General features: G+C 67.4%; 1 protein-coding gene across 2 annotated transcripts; it reads left to right on the top strand.

The window, feature by feature from the left end:
* Window positions 1–36: 36 nt before the first annotated feature.
* On the top strand, window positions 37–4,358 carry EMC10 (ER membrane protein complex subunit 10). Of its 2 annotated transcripts, XM_062177221.1 has the most exons (8): window positions 37–179; window positions 748–820; window positions 1,124–1,233; window positions 1,843–1,947; window positions 2,061–2,242; window positions 2,324–2,417; window positions 3,096–3,182; window positions 3,300–3,389. In XM_062177221.1, the coding sequence occupies exons 1-7, from the start codon at window positions 66–68 to the stop codon at window positions 3,180–3,182; spliced, it is 765 nt and encodes a 254-aa protein (XP_062033205.1). In that variant the 5' UTR covers window positions 37–65; the 3' UTR covers window positions 3,300–3,389. The 2 variants fall into 2 exon arrangements, with proteins under 2 accessions (XP_062033205.1, XP_062033204.1); XM_062177220.1 differs by lacking the exon at window positions 3,096–3,182 and having other exon boundaries at window positions 3,300–4,358.
* The last annotated feature ends 7,617 nt before the right edge of the window (window positions 4,359–11,975 follow it).

Raw genomic sequence — 11,975 nt, 5'->3', positions numbered from 1 at the left:
GCGCGGCCCGTTCCTCCCGGCGTGCCCCGCGGCGCCCGGCCCCGGGTCGGTGGGAACGGGCGGACATGGCGGCGGCCGGCGCGGGGGCCACACGGCTGCTCCTGCTCTTGCTGTTGGCGGCAGCAGCGCCCAGCCGGGCCCGGGGCAGCGGCTGCCGGGCCGGGACCGTCGCGCGGGGGGTGAGTGCGCGTTAGCTGCGCAGCGGGCGCGGCCGTCCTGAGCCCGGGTCTTGCGGCGGGCGAAGGCGCAGGGCGGAGAGGGAAGAGCCGAGGGCAGCGCGGGGGGCGCGGCCGCCGTCGCGGGGCGTCCGCCGGGCTGGGTGCCGGGCGGGCGGGAGCCGCGAGGTCGGCAGGCTCGGCTCATGAATATGCACGAGAGGCGGGGCGAGCGTCCGAGGCTGCTGTCGTGAATATGCACGAGGGGGCGTGGCTCCTGGAGATCGTGGCGAATCAGACGGCGGAGCGGTTGGAGTGACAGGGCGGGGGTGGGGCGTCTGAGGGTGACGTAGGGGCGCGCAGGCGGAGAGGTGGAGGCAGACCGGGCCGCGGGGCTGCGGGCTGGGGGTGTGCTCGGATCAGGACGCGGGGAGCGCCGCCTTGGAGAGGAGGGCTCCCCTGTCGGCGGGGTCTGCGTGGATTGGTCGGGGGCGGCTTTGAGTACGACGAGGCCCCTCCCTCGGCCTGCCAGTCCCCGGCCCACGGGGGGCGCGCCTGGCGCTGACCGGGGCCTCTCGCGCTGTCCCTGCAGGCCGGGGTGGAAGGCCGGGAGGCCGAGGGCTGCGGCGCGGTGGGGCTGCTTCTGGAGCACTCCTTCGAGATCGGTAAGGCCGGGGGTGATCCCGCCCGGACGCCGGCGGCGGCTCGGCCCCTGGGCCCCGGCTTTCCCCGCCCCCATACCTGGCCGAGGGGTCCCCGCCGCCCCCCTGACCACGTGCCCCGCAACAGCGGTTCGGGCTCGGGTCGCACGGGCTCACACACCCTGCCACCGTTGAATGAAAAAGGAGGCGTTGGTTAGGGCACAGGTGCCACGCAGGTCAAGCGCATGGCGGAGCTGGGGCCGGGGCACCTGTGGCAGCCCCCGGCCTCCGCCCCGTGGCCTGGCCGCTGAGCCCGGCTCCCCGCAGATGACCACACGCACTTCCGGAAGCGCGGCTCTCTGCTCTGGAACCAGCAGGACGGCAGCCTGTCCCTGTCGCAGCGGCAGCTCAGCGAGGAGGAGCGGGGCCGCCTCCGGGTGAGTGGGGCCAGGGCCTCTGCTGGGCCCTCGCTTCCCCGTGGAGGTCACGCCCCGCTCGGGGCCGGGTTGCTTGTGCGGAGCGAGCGCTCCAGTCCGGGTTGGACAAGAGGCCCTTTCTGTGGCTCTCTCCCAGACCTGCAGGGACCTGCGCCCCCCAGCCGGGCTCTGCCCAGGACACTGGGAAGGCACGGGGAGGGGTCCAGGCAGCCCCCAGACCTGCAGGGACCTGCTCCCCAGCCGGGCTCCGCCCAGGACACGGTGGGGGTCCAGAGAGCCAGCGCTGGGAGGGGCAGGGGGAGCAGCGCCCTCTGGGGACAGCCCCTACAGCGTGCCGGTGCCCACGGCTGCCCTCCCCGTGGGAGCCTCCCTGCCTGGTGCCCGTGTGGCCCTGTGCCCAGCCAGCCCCCAGCCCCCAGAGAGAATTTATCGCTGGTGTCCCTGGGGAGACCTGGCATGGGCAGGCATTGGGAAGGACGTCCCTGGGACCCCCCCTCTGGTGGCCGCTTCTCCCCTGCCCCGAGGGGAGATTTCTGGGCGCTGGTGGGGGGCTGGCAGCAGGGCCACAGGCTTCCTGCCCCTCCCACACTCACCCCGCCCTCCCCGCAGGACGTGGCAGCCCTGAATGGCCTGTACCGTGTGCGGGTCCCGCGAAGGCCTGGAGCCCCTGACGGCGCCGAAGCCGGCGGCTACGTCTCCTCCTTTGTCCCTGCGGTGCGTCTCGCTCCTGCCCCCACCCCGGGCTGCGTGGGGTTCGCGTCCTGTGACTCGTGGGGGGGCTCTGGGGGTGCTGGGCAGCAGCCCCTGACCCCGCCCCCACCCCGCAGTGCTCCTTGGTGGAGTCGCATCTCTCTGACCAGCTGACCCTGCACGTGGACGTGGCCGGCAACGTGGTGGGGGTGTCGGTGGTCACGCACCCCGGGGGCTGTCGGGGCCACGAGGTGGAGGACGTGGACCTGGAGCTGTTCAACACCACGGTGCAGCTGCAGCCGCCCGTCACAGCGCCGGGGTGAGCAGGCTGCAGAGGGGCGGGGGCTGCCTGGGGCCGCGCTGCAGCGCCTCACCCCTGCCCTCCCTCCCGCGCCCCCAGCCCAGAGACGGCCGCCTTCATCGAGCGCCTGGAGATGGAGCAGGCTCAGAAGGCGCGGAACCCCCAGGAGCAGAAGTCCTTCCTGGCCAGATATGTGAGTGCTGCGTCCCGCCCAGGGCTGCGTCCTGCCCAGGGCCCCTCCCGCCGCCCGCCCAGGCCACCCCCTCTCCACTGCCCGCCCAGAGGCCCCTCCCCACCGCCTGCCCAGGGCCCCTCCCCACTGCCCGCCCAGGCCCCCCCTCCACTGCCCGCCCAGAGGCCCCACCTCCACCGCCTGCCCAGGGCCCCTCCCCACCGCCTGCCCAGGGCCCCTCCCCACTGCCCGCCCAGGCCCCCCCTCCACTGCCCGCCCAGAGGCCCCACCTCCACCGCCTGCCCAGGGCCCCTCCCCACTGCCAGCCTAGGGCCCCTCCCACTGCCCGCCCGGCCCCATCCCCCAGGCCCCCGCGTGCCCTGGCCCTTGAAGCCCCGGCTAAGCCCAGAATGGGGCCCCCGCCTGTGTCAGCTGCGCTGGGAGGCAGCCGGGCCTGCAGCCGCCGCCTCCACACCAGGGGCCTGGAGCGGCAATGAGGAGGGTCTGGCCTGAGCTGGGCTGGAGCCCCAGAGAAGGGGAGGGGACCTGTGGGAGGTGTCCTCTGCCAGGCGGGCCGGGCCGGGCTGGGGCAGGGGCGGGTCCAGAGGCTGCGGTTCCCCCAGCCCCCTCCCCGGTCAGGCCCCGGGCCGCCCCTCCGCCGGCTCAGGGCCCCGCTGACCGAGTCCCCTCCCTCCTCAGTGGCACCTCATCCTGGGGGGGGCCGTGTTGCTCACAGCCCTGCGTCCGGCCGCCCCGGGGCCCGCGCCACCGCCGCCGGACGCCTGAGTGAGGACCCCGGCCCGCCCCGCCCGTAGTGTCGTAGGGGACCCCGGCCCGCCCCGCCCCCCTTGCTGGACCCCCGCCCCGGCCCTCACTGGGCTTGCCTCTCTCTCCCTCTCTCAGTGGATGTACATCCTGCCCGTGGTCCTGTTCCTCATGATGTCCGGAGCGCCCGACGCCGGGGGCCAGGGCGGGGGCGCGGCCGCGGGCGGGGGCGGGGGCAGTGGCCGCTGAGCCCTGCGCGCCTCTGCCCCCCTGAGCGCCCTGCAAACGCCCGACTTCCAGCGTCTCCCGTCGTCCGGGAGGACCTGCGGCCGCGGCCCCGAGCCCCTGCACTGCTCTGGGCCGGAGAGTGGCTGACCGGGGCGGGGGAGGGTCCCCTCTGCCTGGGCGCGCCCCGCCTCCGTGCCTTCCTCCGTGTAGCCCGGCTCCTGTCCCGCCCATCCCCATGCAGCACTGGTCTGGCCGCTGGCCTCTCGTGGTGTCCCCGTCCCCCAGCACCTCAGCGCTGCCCTGGGTGGGCCAGGCCTCCCAGGGTGAACAAGAGGAGATAAGGAAGCAGTCCTGGGCGCCCGTCCCCGCCCAGGTCCACCCCGTTCGAGGCTGGGGACTGCACTGTGGCACTGAGCCCTGTCCCCAGGCGCCCGCGGGCTCCGCCTCGGACGGAGTTGCTGTGGTCGATCAGCAGCAAGTTCTTTAAAAAAAAGTTTTTTATTTTATTTGAAAGAGTGACAGGCGAGGTCTTCCATCCGCTGCTGCGCTCCCAAATGGCCCAACAGCCCGGGCCGGGGGTCCAGAACTCCAGCCAGGTCTCCCACTGGATGGCAGGGGCCTGAGTTCTTGGGCCGTCTTCTGCTGTCTCCCAGGGGTGCAGTAGCAGGGAGCTGGATTGGGAGTGGAGGGGCCAGGACTGGAACCAGGAGCTCCTGACGGCTGCGGCCACACCCAGGCGGGGTGTGCAGGCTCCCCTGGGTTGGGAAGAGCCAGTGTCCCAGCGCGGCCTCTTGCACCGGGCAGGCACCAGGACACTGCGACCCAGTGTGGCCCCGGGCACGGGCCACGGGCCCCACCTCTGCTCCCCCTTGCTGGGAGGAGACGCTCCCTGTGGACTTGACCCCGCCTTCCTCTGCCCCCACGCCCCGCCCCCCGGTGCAACCATTAAAACCCTTGCAGTTGTGTGAAGCTGGCTGAGCCCGCACCTGCTGGGTGTGGGTGTGTGCACTGACCAGGAGCTGGGCAAGTCCTTTCCGCCCCCCAGGCCCTCCGGCGCGGGCCTCTGGCGCCGCCCCAGGTCCCCTACAGCTGGGCTGCAGTTCCGTCCCTGGCCAGCAGGTGTCAGTTCAGGGGTCCGCGGGTGTGGATGGAGCCCAAGCCCAACCCGGGCCCTGTGGGTCGCGTTACCGGGGAGAACCCGTGCCCTGGACGCCGCTGCTCTCCGGAAACGCGTCCGCTGGGTGGGAGTCCGGCTCCTGTGGACGAGAAGACGGCGGAGGGTTGGGGACAGGGAGCAGCCCCCCGGGGGCCCACCCAGTCCTGACCCCGAGTACCTGCTGAGCGTCGCAGGCATGGGGCCTGCCTCCGGGCCTGCTCCGCGTTCCCGCCTTCCTGGGCCTGGGGTCGGCCTGATTCTTCCAGGCAGTGCAGGGCGTTTAGGGCAGGAAGACGGGGGAGAGAGAGGAGACAGTGTTAGGAGGTCCTGGCGCTCCTGCTCCAGGCCACCCGCCACCTGCCCCAGCCGTCTGCTCAGAACCGGGACCCTCCGAGCCGCAGGGCGGGGGCGGAGGGAGGTGAGAGGAGCCAGGGGTCAATGTGACCCCGCAGAGTGGGGAGGAGGCCGGAGCTGGGAGGTGGCGACCGGGGGAATGAGGCCTGGGGGACAGCGGGGAAGAGCCGGAGAAGCAGTGAGGGGGGCGGCAGGGAGGCAGGTGTGGCCCCGTCCTCCCCCGCAGCCTTCTTGCGGGCGGCCTGGCGCGGGCAGGGACGCCAGGGTCCTGGGAGGTCACAGCGTGGCCAGCGCACCCGGACCGCCCGCGGACTGGGACGGGCCAGCAACCAAGGGGAGGGTCCAGGAGGGGGTCGAGGAGGGCGGGGGGGAAAGGCACGGGAGTGGGGGGGAATTCTGCAGGAAACAGAAGGTTCTAGAAAAGGTGGGGCTGCTGGTCCCAGCTTTGACCTTGGAGGAACTCCCGGTACTCAGCATACAAACCAAGCAGGCAGGGCCTCTGATGGGGGCAGCCCGGGCGGGTGGGGGATGCCAGTGAGGTCAGAGGAAAGGGGAGGAGAAGGAGGGCGGAACTGGGAGGTGGGGCGGGGTGGGGGTGAGGCCCGCAGGGATGGCAGGGAGTGAAGGGGTCCCAGGGTCCTCATCTCCCCAGGCTTGTGGAGTGGGTACCCTCCCACCCCCAGCACCTGCATGGGGGTGGCGACAGAGGCAGGAGAGGGGCCCTCTGCTTTCTCCTGTGACCTCATCCAGCCCCCACCCTGTACAGAGCCCCAGAGGAAGAGGGTCCTGAGCCCCCCTGTCTAGGAGACGTGGGGCCCCCGGGGGGCGGACCACCGGGTGCACAGTGGGTGCCCAGTCCAGACCGGAGAGCCATGAGGGAAGGGGAAGCATTGCATAGAAAGAGCCTTGCATACAGTTAGTGCTCAATAAATGCCCACTCCTTCAGCAGCAGATGGAAAGAGAAGAAAGCAGCAGCGGGGCCACAGGTGGAGCCCGCCAGGCACACAGTAGGTGCTCGTGAAGCCGAGGCCTCCCTGGGAGGAAGAGGAGGAGAGAAAGGTCCCACTAAGGCGTTGGGAGGGACACACGTGAGGGATGTAAGGTGGCCAGCACACAGCAGGTGCTTAATAAATGTCCCTTTCCCTCTGGCCATGAGCACAGAGGACGGACAGGATCTGTGAGGCCAGCTGTGCCTGAGGGAGTCGCACCCAGCAGGCGCCCAATGTGTGCCCATTTCCTTCCCGGGAGAGAGAGGTAGGTGAGCCGTGGGCACACAGGAGGCGCACCATATGTGCACAGTGTCTTCCTTGGCGGGGTTGTGGCAGGGCCAAGGCTGCACTGCACACACAGGAGGCGCCCAATGAATGCATGACTCATCCCCAGAGGGGGGCCTGGGGTCAGAGGGAGGAGTGGCTGGCAGAGCAGAGGCGCAGGAGGGGACGTGAGGGCTGCTCCTGGCCAGCATACAGCAGGGATGCCTTAATTGCTGTTTTCTTTCCCAAGAAGGAGGAGTGAGAGCCGAGGGGACAGCAGAAGCAGGGGGGGGGGGGGGAAGGGGCGGTCCAGCACAGCGTGCGTGATTCCTGGCATACCAGAAGTGCTCAGCCAGTGCGTGCCTTGCCTTGGAGGAGAGCAGAGGAGCCAGAAAGACAAGAAGGCTAGGAGAGGAGAGGACGTGCATACAGCAGATGCTCAAAAGGGGTCTGCGCTTCTCCGGGAGCGGGAGCGGGAGCGAGAGGGAAGCAGAGAGAGCAAGGATGGGCGGAGCTGAGAGCCTGCACGCAGTGGGGCTGGTTCCTTCCCGGAAAATCAGAAGAGGAAGGAATTGGCGTGGAAGACTCGGAGGCAGCAGGCTGACGTCGCCTGTCAAACATTAGGTGCTTAATAACTGCCCGGTTTCCTCCAGGAAAGGGGCTGGGAGCACAGGAAAAACCAGCCAGAGGACAGAACGGGCTGGGGGAAGTGGCGGGGGAGAGGTACGGAGGCCTTTCAGGTGCATACAGCAGGCGCTCCGTAAATGCCCACCCTTCCCCAGGCACAGCAGAAAGCTGGGGCTGAAAGGGAGCCCTGAGGAAGGGTGCCCCTCCCCCACGGCCAGCCCTGCGGCTCCCCCAACTGCCTGGCTCTGGGCGGGACAAGGGACCCTTGTCTTGGGAAGGGAGACCGCCCAGGGTCAGCCCTGTGGGCGGGTGCTGGGCGCCTGGCTTCTCTCTCTGGGTCTCCCTGTCTCTGAGGTCACCGCTCCCACCTCCCTGTGCCTGTGTCCTGGCCTGTCTCCCCCGAGTCCTCCCAGTCCCCTGCCCTTGCCCTGTCTGGCTCTCCCTCCGCACCCATGCCCGTCACTCTCCCCAGTGCCATCTCCCTGGCAGGAGGTGACCCCTCCCACCTGCCCCATAGCCCCCCCCCCCCCCCGGGCAGAGCTGGGGGAGATCAGAGACAGGACAGTGAGAAGGGAAAAGGAGGCAACAGGGGCCAGACAGTGAGGACCAGACATGGCTTTATTACAGGGACAGCAGGCTCCCCCAGGGAGCAGAGGCAGGCAGGCTTCCAGAGGGAGATGCAAGTCAGGGAGGGACAGGAGGAGGCGGGGAGGGGGGGGGAGGGAGACACACACACAGAGAGAGAAAGGAAGATGGAGACTGGACTGAGCGGAGCAGGGAGAGGCAGAGGACTGAGAGAGGGAGAGGAGGGACAGAGAGAGGGAGAGGAGGGACAGAGAGGAGGGAGTGGAGGGGACAGAGAGGAGGGAGTGGAGGGGACAGAGAGGAGGGAGAGGAGGGACAGAGAGGAGGGAGTGGAGGGACAGAGAGGAGGGACAGAGAAGAGGGAGAGGAGAGGAGGGACAGAGAGAGAGAGGAGGGAGAGGAGGGGACAGAGAGGAGGGAGAGGAGGGACAGAGAGGAGGGAGAGGAGGGGACAGAGAGGAGGGACAGAGAAGAGGGAGAGGAGGGACAGAGAGGAGGGAGAGGAGGGGACAGAGAGAGGGAGAGGAGGGACAGAGAGAGGGAGAGGAGGGGACAAAGAGGAGGGACAGAGAGGAGGGAGAGGAGGGGGCAGAGAGGAGGGACAGAGAGGAGGGAGAGGAGGGACAGAGAGAGGGATAGGAGGGAGAGAGGAGGGGACAAAGAGGAGGGACAGAGAGGAGGGAGAGGAGGGGGCAGAGAGGAGGGACAGAGAAGAGGGAGAGGAGGGACAGAGAGAGGGAGAGGAGGGACAGAGAGGAGGGAGAGGAGGGGACAGAGAGGAGGGAGAGGAGGGGACAGAGAGAGGGAGAGGAGGGACAGAGAGGAGGGAGAGGAGGGACAGAGAGGAGGGAGAGGAGGGGACAGAGAGGATGGACAGAGAGGAGGGAGACAAGGGACAGAGAGGAGGGAGAGGAGGGACAGAGAGAGGGAGAGGAGGGACAGAGAGGAGGGAGAGGAGGGGACAGAGAGGAGGGAGAGGAGGGGACAGAGAGGAGGGAAAGAGAGAGGGAGAGGAGGGACAGAGAGAGGGAGAGGAGGGACAGAGAGAGGGAGAGGAGGGACAGAGAGGAGGGAGTGGAGGGGACAGAGAGGGAGAGGAGGGACAGAGAGGAGGGACAGAGAGAGGGAGAGGAGGGACAGAGAGAGGGAGAGGAGGGACAGAGAGGGAGAGGAGGGACAGAGAGGAGGGAGAAAATGGACAGAGAGAGGGACAGAGAGGAGGGGACAGACCTGAGGGAGAGGAGGGGACAGAGAGGAGGGAGTGGAGGGGACAGAGAGGAGGGACAGAGAGGAGGGACAGAGAGAGGGAGAGGAGGGGGCAGAGAGGAGGGAGAGGAGGGACAGAGAGGAGGGAGAGGAGGGGACAGAGAGGAGGGACAGAGAAGAGGGAGAGGAGGGACAGAGAGGAGGGAGAGGAGGGGACAGAGAGAGGGAGAGGAGGGACAGAGAGAGGGAGAGGAGGGGACAAAGAGGAGGGACAGAGAGGAGGGAGAGGAGGGGGCAGAGAGGAGGGACAGAGAGGAGGGAGAGGAGGGACAGAGAGAGGGATAGGAGGGAGAGAGGAGGGGACAAAGAGGAGGGACAGAGAGGAGGGAGAGGAGGGGGCAGAGAGGAGGGACAGAGAAGAGGGAGAGGAGGGACAGAGAGAGGGAGAGGAGGGACAGAGAGGAGGGAGAGGAGGGGACAGAGAGGAGGGAGAGGAGGGGACAGAGAGGAGGGACAGAGAGAGGGAGAGGAGGGACAGAGAGAGGGAGAGGAGGGACAGAGAGAGGGAGAGGAGGGACAGAGAGGAGGGAGAGGAGGGACAGAGAGAGGGAGAGGAGGGACAGAGAGAGGGAGAGGAGGGACAGAGAGGAGGGAGAGGAGGGGACAGAGAGGATGGACAGAGAGGAGGGAGACAAGGGACAGAGAGGAGGGAGAGGAGGGACAGAGAGAGGGAGAGGAGGGACAGAGAGGAGGGAGAGGAGGGGACAGAGAGGAGGGAGAGGAGGGGACAGAGAGGAGGGACAGAGAGAGGGAGAGGAGGGACAGAGAGAGGGAGAGGAGGGACAGAGAGAGGGAGAGGAGGGACAGAGAGAGGGAGAGGAGGGACAGAGAGGAGGGAGAGGTGGGGACAGAGAGGAGGGACAGAGAGGAGGGAGTGGAGGGACAGAGAGGAGGGAGAGGAGAGGAGGGAGAGGAGGGGACAGAGAGAGGGAGAGGAGGGACAGAGAAGAGGGAGAGGAGGGGACAGAGAGGAGGGAAAGGAGGGACAGAGGAGGGAGAGGAGGGACAGAGAGAGGGAGAGGAGGGACAGAGAGAAGGAGAGGAGGGACAGAGAGGAGGGAGTGGAGGGGACAGAGAGGGAGAGGAGGGACAGAGAGGAGGGACAGAGAGAGGGAGAGGAGGGACAGAGAGAGGGAGAGGAGGGACAGAGAGGGAGAGGAGGGACAGAGAGGAGGGAGAAAATGGACAGAGAGAGGGACAGAGAGGAGGGGACAGACCTGAGGGAGAGGAGGGGACAGAGAGGAGGGAGAGGAGGGACAGAGAGGAGGGACAGAGAGAGGGAGAGGAGGGACAGAGAGGAAGGGACAGAGAGAGGGAGAGGAGGGACAGAGAGGAGGGAGAAAATGGACAGAGAGGAGGGAGAGGAGGGACAGAGAGGAGGGAGAGGAGGGGACAGAGGAGGGACAGAGAGGAGGGAGAAAAGGGACAGAGAGGAGGGACAGAGAGGAGGGAGAGGAGGGACAGAGAGAGGGAGAGGAGGGACAGAGAGGAGGGAGAAAATGGACAGAGAGGAGGGACAGAGAGGAGGGAGAGGAGAGGAGGGAGAGGAGGGGACAGAGAGAGGGAGAGGAGGGACAGAGAGAGGGAGAGGAGGGACAGAGAGGGAGAGGAGGGACAGAGAGAGGGAGAGGAGGGAGTGGAGGGGACAGAGAGGAGGGGACAAAGAGGAGGGACAGAGAGGAGGGAGTGGAGGAGACAGAGAGGAGGGAGAGGAGGGGACAGAGAGGAGGGGACAGAGAGAGAGGAGGGGGAGGATGGACAGAGAGGAGGGAGAAAAGGGACAGAGAGGAGGGACAGAGAGAGGGAGAGGAGGGACAGAGAGGGAGAGGAGGCACAGAGAGGATGGACAGAGAGAGGGAGAGGATGGACAGAGAGGAGGGACAGAGAGAGGGAGAAGAGGGACAGAGAGAGGGAGAGGAGGGACAGAGAGGAGGGAGAAAATGGACAGAGAGAGGGACAGAGAGGAGGGACAGAGAGAGGGAGAGGATGGACAGAGAGGAGGGGACAGACCTGAGGGAGAGGAGGGGACAGAGAGGAGGGAGTGGAGGGGACAGAGAGGAGGGAGAGGAGGGACAGAGAGGAGGGAGTGGAGGGACAGAGAAGAGGGACAAAGAGGAGGTAGAGGAGAGGAGGGACAGAGAGAGGGAGAGGAGGGACAGAGAGGAGGGGACAGAAAGGAGGGAGAGGAGGGGACAGAGAGGAGGGAGAGGAGGGACAGAGAGGAGGGAGTGGAGGGACAGAGAGGAGGGAGAAAAGGGACAGAGAGGAGGGAGAGGAGAGGAGGGACAGAGAGGAGGGGACAGAGAGAGGGAGAGGAGGGACAGAGAAGAGGGAGAGGAGGGGACAGAGAGGAGGGAGAGGAGGGACAGAGAGGAGGGAGAGGTGGGGACAGAGAGGAGGGACAGAGAGGAGGGAGTGGAGGGACAGAGAGGAGGGACAAAGAGGAGGGAGAGGAGAGGAGGGACAGAGAGAGGGAGAGGAGGGACAGAGAGGAGGGAGAGGAGGGACAGAGAGGAGGGAGAGGAGGGGACAGAGAGGAGGGAGAGGAGGGACAGAGAGGAGGGAGAGGAGGGACAGAGAAGAGGGAGAGGAGGCGACAGAGAGGAGGGAGAGGAGGGACAGAGAGGAGGGAGAGGAGGGGACAGAGAGGAGGGACAGAGAGGAGGGAGAGGAGGGACAGAGAGGAGGGAGAGGAGGGGACAGAGAGGAGGGAGTGGAGGGGACAGAGAGGAGGGAGAGGAGGGGACAGAGAGGAGGGACAGAGAGAGGGAGAGGAGGGACAGAGAGAGGGAGAGGAGGGACAGAGAGGAGGGAGTGGAGGGGACAGAGAGGAGGGAGAGGAGGGACAGAGAGGAGGGAGAGGAGGGGACAGAGAGGAGGGACAGAGAGAGGGAGAGGAGGGGGCAGAGAGGAGGGAGAGGAGGGACAGAGAGGAGGGAGAGGAGGGGACAGAGAGGAGGGACAGAAAGAGGGAGAGGAGGGGGCAGAGAGGAGGGAGAGGAGGGACAGAGAGGAGGGAGAGGAGGGACAGAGAGAGGGAGAGGAGGGACAGAGAGGAGGGAGTGGAGGGGACAGAGAGGAGGGAGAGGAGGGACAGAGAGGAGGGAGAGGAGGGGACAGAGAGGAGGGAGAGGAGGGGACAGAGAGGAGGGACAGAGAGGAGGGACAGAGAGAGGGAGAGGAGGGGGCAGAGAGGAGGGACAGAGAGGAGGGAGAGGAGGGACAGAGAGGAGGGAGAGGAGGGGACAGAGAGGAGGGACAGAGAGAGGGAGAGGAGGGAGAGGAGGGACAGAGAGGAGGGAGAGGAGGGGGCAGAGAGGAGGGAGAGGAGGGACAGAGAGAGGG

The sequence above is a fragment of the Lepus europaeus genome, chromosome 19, assembly GCF_033115175.1.
Source record: "Lepus europaeus isolate LE1 chromosome 19, mLepTim1.pri, whole genome shotgun sequence".
NCBI classification, from domain to species: Eukaryota; Metazoa; Chordata; class Mammalia; order Lagomorpha; family Leporidae; genus Lepus; species Lepus europaeus.
This window is presented reverse-complemented; position numbering and strand designations above follow the sequence as displayed.